General features: G+C 54.8%; 1 protein-coding gene across 2 annotated transcripts in view; it reads left to right on the top strand.

The window, feature by feature from the left end:
* The window catches only part of FYCO1 (FYVE and coiled-coil domain autophagy adaptor 1), a 71,036-nt gene extending 53,153 nt beyond the window's left edge, over window positions 1-17,883 (top strand). Inside the window, exons 15-19 of one of the 2 annotated variants that reach the window (XR_009402348.1) lie at window positions 2,854-2,949; window positions 6,142-6,352; window positions 12,203-12,312; window positions 14,183-15,477; window positions 17,505-17,883. Coding sequence is in view for 1 of the 2 variants with exons in the window: in XM_059389556.1 (XP_059245539.1) it covers window positions 2,854-2,949; window positions 6,142-6,352; window positions 12,203-12,312; window positions 14,183-14,258 (493 nt within the window). In the remaining variant the exon portion in view is untranslated. Of the gene's footprint in view, window positions 1-2,853; window positions 2,950-6,141; window positions 6,353-12,202; window positions 12,313-14,182 lie in introns of both variants that reach the window. The other variant, XM_059389556.1, reaches the window with a different exon arrangement.
* The last annotated feature ends 235 nt before the right edge of the window (window positions 17,884-18,118 follow it).

Raw genomic sequence — 18,118 nt, 5'->3', positions numbered from 1 at the left:
CCACCAAGAGCCACATGGCCTCTCCTGCCCTCGGGAGCCCCAGGGAGCTCCAGCTGGACAGACAGAGTCCCCAGGGCTCAGGGCTCCCTGTGCTCAGCCCCCGAAGGGTGGGGTGTTTGTGAAGATGGGCTTCCCCACTTACTGTGGGCTGAAGGGGACTGCCCAGACAGGCCCAGCCAGGCAGAGGGGTGCCAGTGGGTGTCTGGTGATCCCGTAGCCCTGGTACCTCCCCATGCCAGCCCCCACAACCACCCCCTTACAGCGGCGCCCTGACAGCAGAGTCTCACCCCCCAGTGGCCTCAGCATGACAGCAGATGGGAATGGGGCAGGGACAGGGGAGCTGAATGGCAGAGAGACTGCTGGGCCTGGCGGAGAGCAAGCATGACATCGGGCCTGGTCCAGTGACACCCTGTCTTGTGCTCAGTGCTTTCCCAAGAGGACAGAGGCCTCTCTCTGGGCAGAAAGACCCTGTAAGTCTGTGGTGGGTGTGCCGCTGCTGACCCCGTGTCTGCCACTCCATGCAGGGCTTGGGGGAGTCCTTATCCTTCAGGGACCTCTGTCCTCTCTTTGGCTTTGTCAGCATTCCTCTACCCTTTTCCAAATTTCCACGTGTTTCTTAGCACATGGCACTTACACTGTTTGATTCGTGCAGGTGGCAGGGGCCAAGCCACTCCATGCCAGTCCTGCAGGGTAGGGACAGCTCAGCTGCTGCCCACCCCTACTTCCAAGTGATTCTCAGTCTGGGGGAGACAGCACCCGAAAGAGCGAAGTACGGCCCAGCGTAAGGAGGGCTGTGACAGACGGGGGCCCCAGGGGTGAGTGGGAGGGAGGAGCAGGCCAGATGGGAGCGGGCTGCAGGTGGCCACGTGTCGGCCCCAGTCGCGGCCCCAGACTAGTGGCACGGGACTGTACCTGCCAGCGCACTGTGACACAGTGACACATGGGAGATCTTCCCGCCCCCACAGCGGAGTGACAGCTGGGATGGGCTGAGGGGAGCCTCACTGAGTTTTGCCCCCTCTGCTCTCCCGCTTTCTGCCACCACACGGAGGGTCCCCGGGGCCTCAGGTGGACGTTCGGGTTCTCCTGACTGGGGAGCCTTGGGCTCAGACGCAGGACGTGGACTGTGGTAGATCATCTGTAGCCTCTCCCCGCAGGCAGGTTGGACACTCCAACCCGTTGAGGGCAGTGAAATACGAGCAGCGGGTACTGGGGACCCCTTCCCAGCAGAGGTGACAGCTGCCGCTCCAGGCAGAAGCTCTGTGAGCAGCAGCGGCCGCTGGGCTGTCCTGAATCTCTGGTGTCCCCAGGGATGGTGTTAGGTTAGGTCCTGAGCCCATGCGAGCGCAGGAATTCACCGGGGAATCCTACAGAGCCCGTCCCAGGCTGTGGGTGGTGCGCCACACAGTCCAGACAGCACTGTCATATTCCAGCAGAAGTCACGGCTGCACTCCCAGGGGAGCCATGAACGTGGTGCCTAAGTGCGTGTGAAGGTGGTGGAGGCAGAGCCGTCTGAGCACGAGGTCTGGATGCTTGCTGCTGGCCACCAACCTTTCCTGGGCTGCTGTGTGTGTGTGTGTGTGTGTGTGTGTTGCCGACTGAGAGCCTTTGCCAAGGGGGAGGGCATGCCGGCATCAGTGTCTAGCACAGACCCGGGCAGACATCTCTGGGCACCACAGTGGGAGGGGTGGGGCTGGACTGCGTTCACTCGAGTTCCCTTGAGGGCCCCAGAGGTCGGGCGAGTGTCTCCGGGGCTGATCTGGTGAGAGCCCAAAGGGTGCCTGTCAGGGGAGGAAGGGAGGGAGGCAGGCACATTGACCTTCCCCAGAGACATGTGGGGAGACCCCTCTAGGGCAGTTGAGAAGGGGTTATTGTGACATTTGGGAAAAAGCTACGCTAGGTGGGAGATGTTCCTTGTTAACAATTGTCCATGAGGCAAATGGTTCTTCTTTTCTGGACTCAGTTTCCTCTGACCAGGCCTGGGGCACTCGAGCTGGTTGGGCTTGAGGCCCCTGAGATCACATAAGCCCACTGGCCGAGCCAGCGTGGGCCTTTGGATGGATGGTGAGCTCGAGTCAGGGTGTGGGGCACTGGCTTGCGTCTCCAGAGCTGCCTGGGCGCCCGTGTCCCGTCAGTGAAAAGGGGGGACTGCAGTCTGCCTTCCCAGAGTAAGCAGTTCAGTAAGCATTTGAAACGTTCCATGATGCAATAAACACGAGCGCTGGAGTTCAAATCCAGTAGATGTCTTTGCTGCCAGGCCTCCTAGAGCCTCAAACTCATGTTGCCGTGTGCTGGGGCTCTCTGAGAGGGAGCATATGGTGCCCTCCGCCCCTGGCCCTGGTGTGTCCCAACTCCCACCTGGATCACGGTCGGAAGCATGGCGTGTCTGCGCTGCTGGCTGTCCGTGTAGCCGACCGTGGGTGGTGAGCGAGAGAGGCCAGGTGGCTTCGTCCCACTGCTTGCTCTTGGTCCATGCCATTTCCTGGGTGTGTGTCCTTGCTCCCCAGAGATGGGCCAGAGCAGGCTTGGCTAGTCCCGGCCAGGCGCTGGCCAGACAGGACCCTGGGACACTGCTAATGGCGTTCCACTGGCGTGGGACAGGAGGGTGGCCCATATAAGTTGCAGGCAGCCCCTCCCCGTGGCCACCGGAAAGACCCTAGAGACCTCGTGCCAGCCCTGTTGGCTTCTCCCAGTCCTGCCTGCTCAGCCCCGGCCCCTCTGCCATGGCCTCTGGGACTGAAGGACCCTGAGCATTCTGAGTTTGGCTACGCGGCTCCAAGGCTGGGGGCCCCTAGGATGTGGGACTCTGAGTGCCAATGGCTAAATGGCTGTGTGTTCTTGTGGGTGACATTCCAGGGACACCATGTCAACCTCGCTAACCCCTGAGGACACTGAAGACATGCCGCCAGGACAGGATGCCGAAATCTGCTTGCTGAAGTCTGGAGAGCTGATGTAAGTGACAGGTCTCCGAGCAGGACGCCCCAGGCTGTCACTCTAGGGGAGGAGGAGCTGGAAGCACCCCAGAGGCTCTGACTTGGCACCAATGGTGACTTCATGTCTGTCCTTTTTTCTTTTTCTTTTTTTTTTTTTTGTTTAGTACAATTTATATAAGGTAAATTCCCTCTTTATATGCATGGTGCTTAGATTCTGACAAATAATACAGTGTAATCACCCATCGTCCTGCCAACCTCCAAGCCCAGCTGGCTGCACATCCTAGTTGTGCCAGAGATGGGAAGGTCCCAGGTCTGGAACAGAACAGTGTCGCCCCCATGTGACCACAGTGAAGAGCGAGAGCAGGTCCCTCACCCTCCGAAGCTCCCCGCGCCCCCATAGCCATCCCGTCCTCACGCCCCCTGTGCCTTGTGTGCTGCTTTTTTGAAAATAACTTTGGTTTGTTCTCTTACTGTAAGAGCAGTACTTTTTCATTGTAAAAAAAAAAAGAAAGAAAGAAAAGAAAAGAGAGACAAGCAAACCGCTTCGGTGTAGAGCTCTCCAGTTTTTAAAAATAAGTATGTACATCATTTTCTATACAAAGAAAACGTTCTGCATCTTACTTCACAGTCTTTTAAGACTTACAACTGCGTATTTTCACTTATCCTGTTCTTTCTCTCCTGGGTTGTGTCTAAAGGCTGCATGATGGTTTAATAGTCACTGAGTAGATTCACCGATACCGAGCACCTAGGAGGCAGCAGGTATGGTCTGTTCTAGGTCCTTGGAGTACATCAGTAACAAAGATCCCTGCCCTCATGTTTAGTTCATATTCCAGCAAGGGTGGACCATAGATGTAAGTAAACAAGTGAATTACATCGTGCATTACAAGGTGCTATGGCTCTGGAAAGGAAACAAAGTAGAGTGATCTTGAATAAAGTGGCACTAAGGAGGTAAGACCGTAGGGATGGAACAGCATTCAGGCAGAGGGAACAGTTGGTACAAAGGCCTTGGGGCAGAATGGTATCTGCCATGTTCAAGGAACAGGGAAACGGCCAGCGCAGCTGAAGCAGAGAGAACGAGAGAAACTGAGTCAGAGAGGGAAGGGGGCACCTGTCACATCAGGCCTTGTTGACCATTGTGAGGACTTCGGCTTTTAATCTGAGAGAAGGGGGAGCCCAAAAATGAGGTTTGGAACAGAACGATGACTTAATGTAATTTACATTTGAAAAAAGATCATTCCGGTTGCCATGTGGAGAATGACTATGGAGGGACAGGGCAGAGCAGGGAAACCAGTAGAATTTACATTTTTGATGTGAGTTCTGTAGACAGTGGGCTCCTTTTATTTAAGATTATATTTGAGGCGTGCCTGGGTGGCTCAGTTGGTTCAATATCTGACTCTTGGTTTTAGCTCAGGTCATGATCTCAAGGTAGTGAGCTGGAGCCCCATGTTGGGCTTCAAGCTGGGCAAGGAGCCTGCTTAATATTCCCTCTCCCTCTTTCTCTCCTCCCGCTTCCTTCCCCACCCCATCCCCTGCTGCACTCGTGTTCTCTGTCTCTCAAAAAAAAAAGAAGATTATATTTGAGCAGAGATGGCAAACCCTTGATTTATTTTTATTAGCCTCTCCTCTGGGGAGACTGAGTATCGTCCTCCCAGTGAACAGATCAGGTCTAGAAAGGTTAAAAAAAAAAAAAAAAAAAAGGAAGGAAGAAAAAGAAAAGACTAGAAGCACAATCCAAGGGACTGAGTGCAAAGGGAAAATTCTGGAACATGAAATTATAAAATGGCCCAGCATCATTGGAGACTTCTGTCAGGATGACAGCTCACGTGGCCTTGCAGTAAGATTTCCATCTTACAAGAAAGACCTCTTTTCCAAAATGGGCCCTTCTGCCTACTCTGAGATTCTTGAGAATCGTGAACACTGGGCAGGGCTTTTTGCACCATAATCAGAAATGAGGCTTCGGTGAACCCATGGGAAAACGTGACATCGAACTAAATTTTCACGAAAGTGGAATGATTTTTGTCAGGGCTGCTCTGTAGAGCGTTCTGGGTGTTTTCATCCTTGGCTTCTCTTCCATTAGCATAGTCCCGGGGAATATTTCCACCCATCTCCACAGCTTCGAAGGCAGACGGAACTCTCAGCCCCATGACTTACTTGCTGTGCAGTCTTGGGCGAGTTTCGTAACCTCTCTGAGCTTTAGTTTCCACTGCTACACGAAGGGAGACAGTAGATTTTGGCCGCAAAAGGCAGTTTGGTGTAGGGGGCAGGTAGTGGCTTCAGATCCGACCTGGGTGGGCCCGGAACAAGTTTCTTAATCCGTTTGGATCTTGGCTTCCTCGTGTGAGATGGGAGCATCGAGCTTTTTGACGCAGCCGTGGAGCTGGTACATGAAGCCTGCAGGCAGAGGGCCTGGCAGGCCCCGGCCACCACCTTCCCGGTTCAGAGCTAAGGAGGTGGGACTAGCCCAAAGCCACACCACCACCCAAGGCCGCGCTAGCGTGCACTGTCCAGGAGGGGGCGCCACTCAGTCAGGAACAGGCAGCTACAGGGGGACAGCCAGTTCACTCACTCCCAGAGCATCCTGTGAGGCCCTCCTCACACCCAGCAGCAGATGGGCAGAGGAGGAACCTCAGGCTTACGAGGAGGTGAGCCCCGCAGCAGACAGGAAGCAGGGCAGGTACTGGAACCCATTTAAGAAAAGCCAGGGTGACCCTTGGAAACTTCCCGCAGGCACAGATTTCCATCGAAAAGAGGGACGGCCGAGAGGGCAGGAAGTTTCTAGTGATGGGTGTGCTTCCTGCCCGTGTCAGTTAACATAGAGGGCAGCCTGGACCTGGAGAGAGGAGACGGCCAGCTGGGCAGCTGGAAGCTTCGGGAGGGCTCTTGAAAGCTAAGGCCTCTAGCCGCTTCCCATGCGTGGGGGCACAGAGCACCTCAGGCCGGCCTTCACCTCCGGCCGCCTCTGGGGACATGCCAGCCCCACGCAGGCAAGGATGGTCATCCCCATGTTTGACTTCTGTGTCCCCAGTGCCGGATACCATGCCCAGCACCTGGTCAGCGCTCTCCGTGGATGGGAGCTACACATCCCGGCTTCTCCCGTAATCAAACACATCGAACAATGTTCCCCTCCCATCTCTGAGCCACAGGTGAACTTCCCAGCGGGCTCGGGCACATTGCCCGTTTGATCAGGGCCCTCTCTGCATTTGGATTTTAGGATAAAACTACCTCTCACGGTGGACGAGATCGCCAACTTTGGGGAGAGCAACAGGGAGCTGTTCGTGCGGTCCAGTACCTACAGTGTCATCCCCATCACCGTGGCCGAGGCAGGCCTCACCATCAGTTGGGTCTTCTCCTCCGACCCCAAGAGCATCTCCTTCAGTGTGGTCTTCCAGGAGGCAGAGGACACACCGCTGGATCAGTGTAAGGTAAGCCGGCTCCCCACAGGGGGCTTGGGCTGACCTTTCCGAGTGTAGGGTCGCAGCCAATCCTGCCTTCTGCTGGGCAGGCCTCACCTGGACTGTTTGGGCTACAGCCATGAGAAGGACACGTGGAGAAAGCAGGAGGACAAGCCCTCTGGGCTGTATCCCACGGGGCAGGCAAAGCACCTGACCTTAGCCAGCTTGAGGAGGGAAAGGTCTAGACGATGGACAGTGCTGTCCTCAGGTCTCTGAAGGTTGCTCCTCTGTCAGACAGCTTCTGTCTGACTTGGGGACAGATCACCAGAGGATATAGATCAACCGAGTCTCAGGGTCATTTTGTTCACAGAGCCATGCAGAGCAAGAACAGGTCACCGTGAAGGGTGTCGTGAACTTGGGGTGTTTGGCATCTCACCTCAGAGACACCTGGCCATTGTGCACTGGGGCGGTGGGGCTCGAAGTCGTGGTGGCAGATCCCAGTCCATAAAGTCCTAAGACAGTCTAAACATGAGATGCTGGCGATGGCCTGCACTGCAGGTCCCAGTCTTGGCTACATGTTAGAAACACCCACTCCCAAGGCCACAGCCACACCACTCCACACCTAGAGGGACCTGGGTGAGTCTGGTGAGCAGCCAAGGTTGAAAGTCATGGGCTTAGCTCGAGGGATTGGGAGCCAGAGCAGAAAGGATGGGGTGGGGTCCAGAGCCCAGAACAGAAGGGCGAGCAGGACTTGGCAGGTGGCTGATTCAGTACAAGGGGAGGCAGAGCTCGTTTGGGTGGAAACTCGAGTCCCATTTGAACCAGCGTTGGTGGAAGGACCGGTGAGGCCAGCCGGGAGCTTAGGGTGGACATCAGGCTGCTGTACCGTGTAGAAATGTCCATGTTCCAGCAGTGGCAAGAAGCAAAGTGGGGGAGAACAACTTGAAGTCACGTGGAAGGAAACTCCCGTGCAGTGTGCGTGAGGCTAGCCCTGATTCCCTCTGGCGTGTGGGCCGCCGGCTGCAGGGGGCTCGGGCGGGGGCCTTTGTCATGCCACCTGCCCACATGTGGCTGAGCCCTGGGCCTCTCCCCTTGCTCAGTCACTCATGGCCCTGGGAGATCCGTGTGGTTCCTACCAGGATTTGGGCCTCAGAGACCTGGAGGAGGAGCCTTCCTCGTCAGCCTTCAGATGGCCTCTGGGAGTCTGGACGGCCAGTGTGTTTCTCAGAGTGGCCACCAGGGGGCAGAAGGCGCCCATAGACAGGGCAAGCGAGCCTGGTGGTCAGGTGCCCTCTGCCTTCAGCCAGCCATGGGATGGCTGTTTCTCGTGCCTGAGGAGCCTTGGGTAGACATCAGCCTAGGAACCTGCTCCCAGAGCCACGTCCTCAGCCTCTGTCTGGGGGACTCCGCCAGGATCCCCTGACCAGCCTGGGTCTTACAGGCTTACGTGCAGAGAAAGTGACAGCGCTCAAGGGTGTGATTGTGGAGGTGTAGACACAGGGGTTTTGCCTTCTGCTCAGAGTCACCTGCCAAGTTCTGCTCAACCCTGGGCTCTGTTGGCACCTGTCAGAGCTAGGAAGAGAAGGGACAACGTGGCTCTGCTCTTGAAGAAAGAGCCCTCCCCTCGCCCCCAGTGAACAGACGACCACGGTTCCAGATAGTGTCGAGCTGAGGGTGGCCAGGCACCCGGGGAACAGCCATCAGGGGAGGAGGCCTTGGGCCAAACCAGGAGCGTAGAGGGGGCCGCACGGATGAGGTCAGCCCGTCCCCAACAGCGCCCAGCAGACACTGCCCAGCCCCCCAGAGCCACCTCCTCTCCAGAATACTTCCTCGGTCAAGGTCGTGCCTCGGCACTGAGATTAGAAGCTGGGAATTTGGGAAGACCCTTGACTAAAGAGATGTTCCATCCGGGAGTTGAGGGTACGCGTGTGCCAACCCTGTCCTGAAGCCTGGGGAGTGAGTGGGGAACTGGACCCAGGCCCTGCCCTCTCTCTGGGCAGAGGACCCATGTTTGGCTGGAGAAACTCAACAGCCCATCTGCGGCCACAGAGAGTCAGAGGAGGAACCAGGACCGGGAGTAAGAACCTTAACTTTGTGGGTTTTTTTAGACAGCTTTTTAAAGATATAATTTATATACCAAATAATCGACCCATTTAAGCCATACGGTGTATTCACAGCGTTGTGTAACTGTCGCCACTCTAATTTTAGATCATTTTCATCACCCCCCCCCCAAAGAAACTATCCCCACGAGCAGTCACTCTGCAGCCCCCAACGCCCAGCAACCACCCCCCTCTTAGTCTGTGTAGCCTTTTGTGACTCACTTCTTCAATCCAGCATAGAAACTTCACTTTGCACCAGAGCCCCGGCCCACGGGAGCCCATCCAAGTATCCATAAAAGTAGCTTGGGCTGTCTTGCAGACCCGTGGCATGGATGAGGGCTCAGCCGTGGAGGCCCCGGAGGCTGGTGGGAGGTACTCCCAGAGCTCAACCAGCGGGGACCTGCCTCAGGTTTATTCCAGACACACACACACCCCCATCTTCTCCCCACCACCTAGGCTGCGTGAGCTTTGGCACCAGAGATGACCTCATAGATTTTGACCATGGTGAGAATACCAGAACTGAGATGAATGAAAAGTTTATGGTCTAGAATGTTCTAAAGAAATGAAACATTGTCGTAGACATACCCTCTTCAGGCGATCTGCCTAACGAGCTCTCGGTTGTTGCTTTACAGTCAGGGTAGTAAATGCCAAGGTTGAGGGCTGGGGTGCCCAGACGCCCCTGTGTAAACAGCAAGACTTCCTGGCCAGCAGCTCCTCCCCCCACCTGTGCTTGCCGAAGTGCCCAGGCTCAGCATTGTTAGGTTACAGACCCAGGAAGCAGACCCAACCTTGCAACCTCCCAGAATTCTCAGCCCCAGGTGGAATTAGAATACAACAGAACATCAGTAGAATGTAATGAGACCAAGCATAGAAGGGGCTAGCCCCAGATCCCACCCAGAGTGCATCCTCAGGTATCTTTTTCCCCTCCAGGCTTGTCTCTGGCCCTTCCAACTCCCTCACCACCACCAGCTCCCAGCCAGTGCAAATGTCCTGGGTTATCGGGAACACACTGCTTATGCTCTCTCCTGTGCCTGTGGGATCTCCCTTTTGATGTGTGCTCTCTCTTTGACCCATGTGTTATTTAAGAGTGTGTTCTTTAGTTTACACATATTTTTGGTCCAGAGATGTGTTTATTTCTAATTTAACTCCATTGTCTTCAAAAAACAGGCCATAGAACTTGAATCCTTTTAACTATGAGGTGGGTTTGTGGTTTTTTTTTTTTGTTTGGTTGGGGTTTTTTTGTTTTTTGGGTTTTTTTTGGTGGCCTAGAAGATGGCCTACTGGGTGTTCCCAGCACACTCGAAAAGCAGGTGTGTCCTGCCACAGTCAGGTGGCATGTTCCATAAATGCCACTTGGGCTGAATTAGTTGATACTATACTGTTCTCCAAAGCTTCCATCTTCTTACTGAGTTCCTGTCTGTCATTCCATCAATTATTGAGGGGCATTGAAATATACAACTGGTCATTGTAAATTTATCTATTTCTCCTTGGAATCCTACCTCTTTTGGCTTCATGTTTTTGAAGCTTTCATTAGGGGCATCAGTGTGAAGGGTTGGTCCATCTTCCTGATGCATGCACACCTTTGTCATGAAGTTACCCCTGGCCACATCCCTTGATATAAAATCTATTTTGTCTGATAGTAGTCAATCCAGCTTTCTTTGGATTAGTGCTACCACAGTATATCTTTTTAACATGCTTTTACTTTTAACCTATTGTGTCTTTATATTTAAATTGTCTCTGCTTATGGGCATGATGAGGGTTGGGTCAGCCTGATCGCCTTTGCCTTTTACTTGGGATTATAGACTGTTTATATTTAATGTGCTTATTGATTGGTTAGGGTTGAGTCTGCCATCTTACTGTTTGTTTTCTGTATGTCCCCTCTGGTGGTTGCTCCCTTCTCATCGGAAAGTGGTGAGCCGAAGCAGGTGTGGGGCCCACCTATTCCCTCAGAGATCACTGTCCTCTGTTGCCTGATGTCCAGTGTCTTGTACATTCTGTCTCTTTTTGGTTATCTCTTGGGAGAGTAAATCTTAGGTCTTCTCCAATGTCTCTGAAGATGTTTTTCCCTTTGCCTAGGACAGCCAGGCCTCTCTCGAACTACCCACCTCATCCAAGCTGAACATCCCTTCCTCCAGGATTCCTGCGCCTCTCTCCCCTCCTCCCCCAGGGCTGGGGTGGGCTCCCCTCCGAGTTCTGCCCCCACAACACGCTCACTGTTAGAACTGAACGTTTTTTTCGTCTGCTCTCTCTGTTAAACCACAAGATCTTTGAGGTCAGAACCTTTTGTGGAAACTTAACTTCACGTTAGGAACCCTGTGGCCAACGTGTAGGGTTTCCAGAAACGTGCCTCTGTATTCAAGCGTAAGTTGAAAAAGCCATCACATCGTTAGTAGCATTTTGGATTCAGTCATTTTGTTCAGGGTAAAAAAATGTTTAAAGGGAATAGGTAATGGAATTTCACAAAGCTGTGTTTCTGAGGAGGGGGCAGCACTTAATTTTGTAAAGAATTAAAATTCTCACTTTTGGGGCAGCCCACCACGCGAGGAGCTCCCAAGTTGCTCGGTGTTAGCCGTGGTCTGCAAAGCCTCTGTCTGTGTGACCTCTCACGTGTAGTCAGCCTACGTAGGCGGCTGAAGGAGGCTTTCTGAGACCAGACCCACTGGGGTATTGATCACTTCTAAAATGCTTCTGAGTTTCAGTTGGCTCTGTCTTATTTCCCATTTCCTCATTTCCTGTCAGCCAGGCACCCGGCCATACCTTTAGTTTTATACAGTGTCTTAGCTGGTCAGCAGGTAGCAGACGTTACCCTCGTGAGAAAGACTGGCCATCCAGAGGACAGACCCCCCCACACACTCACACAGACACACACACACACACACACACACACACACACCCGGCCCCGTCCAGCACTCACCCTGCGCTCGGCTTTGCCTCCCAACAGTGAGGTCCTTAGAACATGTCCTGAGAAAACAGCCATTTCCTGGAACTAATCTCTCATTCTTGGGGAAGGCAGAGGGTAAATAGGAGGCTCAGGCTGATGCCTAGAAAGATGAGAGGGCCGTGGGGCCCATGGACCTGCAGGGGGGCGGCAGGAGAGGCAGCCTGCTGGGGCCAAGTGAGAAGCCACAGGTGGGGCCGGGTCTGTTTAGGCCAGAGTGGGCAGGGCTCAGTGGCTTCACAAAATGCTTGTGAAGAGACGGGAGTGGGCAGGGGTTCTGCCTGTCCTGTGAAACACCCCTTACCCCGGGCAGCACAAGGCCCAGCAGGAGCCAGACAGATAGATTTCACCTCAAATACACCCCGGCTTCCTGAAGCCAAAAAAGGCCTGCTCCTCCAGGTGGTGGAACATTCTGGCATGGGCTGTGGTCAGAGGAGGCTGGGGACCACTCCTCTTGGGGCGCTGAGGGGTTCATGATTCTGAGTGAGGCCCACAGCCTCCTCCCTTACCCCAGGTCATCAGCAAATGCAGGGAATGTAGAAGATCCCCCCCGTCTTGGGACTGATCCGAGGTACCACTCCTACTCCTGGGCTGATCCCAGCATACCCCCCCACTCCTGGGACTGATCCCAGATGTACCTCCTATTCCTAGGACTGATCCAGGCATATCCCCAACCCCAGTCCTGGGACTGATCCCCGCCCCAACCTTGTTCAGCTGCGATGTCAGACAGGAACTCGACCCTCCCTGGGCCTAGTTCTGTCCCCAAAATAAAGGGTCTGCCCAGAGGACCCACAGGCCTTCTCAGCTTCTGTGACACTTGTTCTGATGTGCTCTCCCTCCCAGGTCCTTATCCCCACGACCCGGTGCAGCTCCCACAAGGAGAACATCCAGGGCCAGCTCAAGGTCCGCACGCCGGGCATCTACATGCTCATCTTCGACAACACCTTTTCCAGGTAGGGCCATCTCACTCGTAAGCATCCGGAAGAGTTCACCTGCCACCTGGCTGCGAGACCTGGGGTGGACGTTTAGAAGAAACTATTTAATTATCAGTAATTTATTATTAATAGCTTCTCTTTTTTTAGAGCCCTATACTGTGGTGGTCTAGTGTCTGCTACCGATTTATTGAGACACAGGCTAGTACTTACAGAGTCTTAGCACATGTCACGTGAGTCCCCGACCCTCCACTCTTACTAACTCACTTAAGCCCCACGGCACATCCAGGTGATAGGAACTACTGTTCCCTTCATGGTGCCGCCAAGGGACTGAGGACCAGGGGCTAACACCTCCCAGGTCACACAGCTGGTGGTGGTAGAGCCAGGTTGGAACCCAGAGGGCCTGCCTCCAGCCTCTGGATTTAACCACTATGCCCTCCTGCCTCTCTCGGATGTCCGGGCTCTGACTGCCCAGCCCAAAGGAGGGGCTCCGTAGAAACGTGGAAGGAAAGAAGGAAGAGAAGGCTGGGGTAGGGTAGGGTAGGGTAGGGAAGGGGAAGGAAGGGTAGGTGAGCGGATGGGTGCGTGGGTGAGTGGGCAAACAAGCAAGAAATGAAGGCCAGGACTAGAGCCGTGTGGGGGAGGCCCTAGGCCTTCGTGTCGTGGCAGCGGGAGCATGGTGCACGGTCTTGGGGAAGTGCTGCATCGAAGCCCCAGATCCAGGTCCAGGAGTGAAGGCCTGGGGGGCAGGAAGTTGGGAATGAAGACAGACAGGCTGGAGGGGACGCCGAGGAAGGAAGCTGGGGAGAGGAGCCCGTTGGTTGAGATCCGCCGTGAGCCTGGGCTCCCACTCCATGGAGACATGAGACGGGGCGGTTAAGGTTGCAGGGACCCATCCCTTGGGTAAAGACCCACCCAAGTCTTCTGGCTTCAGCATAAGCCCTTTGTCGGGGCCGCCTATTTTAGGAGCCCTGCCTGACCAGCACCCAGCCACATCCCTCCCTGTGTGGGGCCCTGAGCTAGTGCCCACATCCCCCCACATGGGGCACTTGGCTTTAGGCGGAGTAACTGGCCGGGGTACTCGAGGGGAAAGCTGTGCCACCCCCCTCAGCACAGCCCGGCCTTGAACACCTAGGGATTATGGCCAAGGCCATCTGCCAAAGGAGGGGCTGAGAGAAGGCGCTTCCCACTTTCCCCCTCTCCCGCTCCTCCCCTGCACATCCCCATGAGCCCAAACATACCTTGAATTTGCTGGACTCATGGGGCACAGGCCCAGGGTATCCAGAGAGCTGCCCTCAGAGCTCCAAAGGCCCCAGAGCCCTGTCTCTGCAAAGCCAGTGAGCACTGTCACCACATCACCGAGATTCCCGGCAGGCTGTCGGAGAGGCCGAGGGGAGGCGCATTCAGGGCAGAACGCCATCCCATGCCCCAGGCAGGCTCCTGGTTCCCACCAGAGGCAGCCATGGTGCTGTGACCCACCCCGACCTTACTCCGTGCTGGGGATTTCTAAACCATGGATGGCAAGATGGATTTTGGTGCCCAGCGGGGCTGAGATCCATACTTGCCTCCTCCAGAAACCTCGTGACAGAGTCCACTCCCTGCGCCGCTCCCCCGCAGTCCCCAGGTCCCCCCACGGCTTCAGAGTAGGTGTTCGTGTGTTTGTGTACCAAACCCCAGGGAAGGTTCCCCAGACCTAGGCCTGGGGAGAGCTCTGCTGGACAGACAGGAGATGGGGCGAGGGGCCCAGGCCTCTGCTCCCCCAAAAGGCTCCCCGACCAGCCCACAGGCACGCAGCCCCCACACACGCCCAGCCAGGCCCCAGAAGCCACCGCCGCCCCCCGGCTTTCGGCACTCCCAGTGACACCCTCCTTTTCCACTTCTGTTTCCTCAGGTTTGTCTCCAAGAAAGTGTTTTATCACTTGACGGTTGACAGGCCTGTGATCTACGATGGAAGTGACTTCCTGTAGCCTCAAGCACCTGGATTCTAGATTCTGATAGTTTCACTTTATCCACAGGAAACACTACTCTTGCTCACCTGTCACATAAAGCACTAAAAAAAAAAAAAAAGCATCGGCTCCGTATGTGACCCATGTGTGACTCTGGGAGACAGGCCTCCGGCCGCCCCTCAGCACTACGCCGTCTGGAGCGCGTGTACTCGGCACTGTACACCATCACTCTTAGCCCCCATGGCTTTTAAGGGCTCAAGCAACGTTTCCCAACTGTCCTCACACCCAAAGGGACACTCTGCCAAAGGTTTAAACACTCAGGAACCTTCAGCCTCTCCCGGAGCCATGCTGGTTCCCGGCCTCCCATGGAAAATTGCACAGGCCGGCGTCAGTGATCCCAGCTTCTGCCCGTGGAGAGAAATGCCGCGCACTCTGCCCAGCGGGGGCTCAGGGACCCTGGGTGACCACGAGCCGGGATGTCCTGGCCAGACCCTGGGAGTCCTCAGGCTGCAAGGCCCTCTTCCCCCGCAGAGGAGGCCACAGGGCCGTCAGGAGAGTCAGGGCGCCTGAGGTGGGGGGAGGGGCTCTCCCAAAGCCCCCACCAGCCTCTTCCGTCAGGCTCTGTCCCCTCCTGCCACACTAAATTTAGGGTTACTCCAAAGCACAGCAACTCCGGAGGGGCCTCTAGGTGCACTTTCTTCCCGGCCCTTCTGTCTGGGATGTCCTGTCCTCACACAAAGCCCTTCTCTCGGGCAGGCCCCTCAGTAGTTGAAAACATCGGCCTAGAAATCAGAACCAAAGATGCTTGGGGAAACCGAAGCCACCACACAGAGGACACGTCCTGCAGCGACTGTCTGCGCAGACGGGCGACACCGTGACCACAAAGCAGCCCTGAGTGTGGCCCTTAGGACTCGCTACTGAGCTCCTGGGCTGTCTCTGTTTGTCATATAAGAGCTGCTGCCTCGTCCGCAGACATGTTTACTAATGATCCTAATCAGGGTAAGAACCACTTCCAGACATCCGGGCCTTCTCAGCAGAAGTCTTCAGTAACTCGAGTACAACAGGCATAAATCATGGATCTGCTTGGAGTTCACTGCTTGGTCCCCACTCCCCACCCGTCTTCCCCAGCACCCCGTCTGCCCACTTCCTGTTGTCTGTGGCCCTTCTCTCCTCCCGCCGCAGGGAGCTCACCCTCCATGGCCTCTTGGGGCCAGAGCCTGAAGGCTCGGACGCTTCACAGGTGAGCAGGCCATCAGATGACGGGGCCCACTTCAGCCAGGGATGAGGGAGCGCGCTGGGCAGGGTGTCTTGGGATCTGAGCCCATCCCCCAGCTGGTCTCTGGTGACCAGTCAGGTCCTACCACATGGAAGCTTCATTCTGTCCCCCACAGTCCTGGTCAGGCTGATGTTGAGAGCTCAGTACAGGTCAGGGCCCCCAGACCGGGTCAGGCACAGATGCCGCAGCCACCACCCAGCAGAGGCGACTCGTGGGGCAGGGGTGGGGGGAAGTAACCTCCATGATGGGCTCAGAGCTTCCCCTCAGATAGGGGGCTTGGCCACTTGCAGTCAGCTTAGGCAGAGCGGAGGAGGGGGTTGTGAACAGAACCTTCCGGAGAGATCAACGCTGAGAGAAGCCAAACCTCTCACGCTCTTTCCTTAGCACAACCAGCCACCTCTGGCAGAAAACCACCAGGGTCCTTGCATGTCCCAGTGGCCAAGGCCTTGACTGTGCTCAGCAGCAAGGCAGGCTCCCAGAGACTCCCTGGCCTCATGCATGTCCTCACAGGTGTGCCACACGGCCTGAGGATTGTTCCAGAGCAAGTTATCCCGCCTTGGAGCCCACCCTCTCCTCTAGGAAGGGTAATCGGGATGCGTGGTTTACCACAAGAAGGAAACTAGTAGAAGAGAACCCAGAACAGTCTGGGGTCTTGTTTTGAATGCTTTCCCAGGATGCCGTGGAGACCAGCCAGCTGATGGTGTCCTCACCATCCTGTGCAGCTAACTGCTCCTGAGTTTCGTGCGAAAGGCCTGGAACATTCCATCCAAGCCCCCCGGTGAACCTCTGTCACTCAGCCTGGCAGGGGACCAACTACAGCTTAAAAACCACTTGGCTCTTGCGAAGCCGGCCCAGAGCCACTCCTCCCGAAGAGCAGGGGCCCCTCGTGGTGTGTACCCCCTGGAACGTTGACTACAGTCGTTCAGAGGACTGCCCGCTCCCCCAGCAGTCACGTTCTGACTCCGCAGCCTATTTTCGTGCTGGACCGACTCTTTTTTCCCCTCGGTACTTTGCCATGCGAGCTCAGGTTTACTATGCATTATGCGACTAGCGTGATTTGTACGAATAGCTTTATTTTTATCTTAAACAGTTTCCCGGCTCCACTGAGGTTTTTTGGGGTTGGGATACTTATGTAAAAAAATGCAGATGACAATGAAGATCAACTATTAACTCTTGGTTAACTATTAACTATTAGTCAACTATTAACTATTAGCCCCAGCCAGTAGACGGAATTATAATAGAAATCATCAATGGGACCCCAGATCACTATACAACACAAAACAAAACAACAAAGCAAAACTCTGGCAGCCCCCGCTGGCCCAGCTCTCTGAATAACAGCTGCTCGCTTTACAACACTGATCCCGCTGTCTTGTTCACCTCTGCCTCAGGGGCCACTAACCAACCTTGCCTGAGAACGTGACCGGAGCCCACTGTACTCCAGGTCAACTAGACCAAGAAGGAATCTAGAACCAAAAAACCCTCCAGGGTTTGAAAAGTAGAAAAGGAAAAGCCACATAACGTAACTAAAAAAATCAAGGGGAAGGTTTTGCTGAAAGTCTTCAGTTCTCCCCTCTCTGTGTGGGTAAGCCATTCTAGACTCAAATGGAAGGAAATCCCGATGGGGGCCGGGGTGACGTCTCAGAGTGCTTTACGGGATACTGGTTAGATAGATGTCTGCTGATTTATAAGTTTTGGGGGGAGTTTCATTTTTTAAAGTCCACCTTCATAACTACAAGTGAGATCCCTACCCCTGGCTCCGGGGTTGAAAGGAAAGCAGAGACGCGTCCGCGATTCAGAGAACCAGGGGTCGCCTTGCCGAGACCAGTGAGCCAGTCAGTCATGTTTACAAAACACTTAGCAAAAGACATTTCTTAGTGGAAACCTGGAGGGTTTTTTTTTTTTTTTTCATTGCATTGTGATTCTTCCTAGGAGACAGGAAAGACTGAATTAATCATGCCTTTTCCCTCCTAATCACTTTTTTAAAACAATAGTTTAGCTTTCAGGAGACATGGCCAATGAACAGGCTTCGTTAGAACCTCATGGTGAATCTTCTCCAGAGATGCTCCTGCCTCTGGGGGACGCCGCTGAGCAACATCCACGCCTCCCTTGGGCGGCCTCCGAATCAGAATCCCGCTTTCACTGAAGAATCCTCAGTTCTCAAGGCCTTAGGGGATAGTGGGTCTGGGGACCTGTTGCATTCTTACCTGCCAAAGAATTACCCAGAAGCACATCAAATACCAACACCCACCTGCGCAGTGGGGGTGAGAAACTTTTGTATCCCAAGACATATTCCTTTCTAAAAGCATCTGCTGCACCGTTTGGAACAGTTTTATTTTTAACCTCAGGATTTAAATAAAGCAAACACTCTGACATTGGGAGTAGCCTTGTCTTTAATTCCACCGGGACAGAAGGCCCATTGATCGAGTCACTCAGGCCTGGCGGGGGGGCGGAGGGGGGCTCAGTCGTTAAGTGTCTGCCTTCGGCTCAGGTCATGACCCTGGGGTCCTGGGATCGAATCCCACATCACTGAGCGGGAAACCTGCTTCTCCCTCTGCCTCTGCCTGCCTCACCCCCTGCTCATTCTCTCCCTCCCTGCTCCCCACCC

Source organism: Mustela nigripes, chromosome 2, assembly GCF_022355385.1.
Source record: "Mustela nigripes isolate SB6536 chromosome 2, MUSNIG.SB6536, whole genome shotgun sequence".
Taxonomy (NCBI): Eukaryota; Metazoa; Chordata; class Mammalia; order Carnivora; family Mustelidae; genus Mustela; species Mustela nigripes.
Note: the sequence above shows the minus strand (reverse complement) of the source record. Positions and strands in the feature narration are given on the sequence as shown.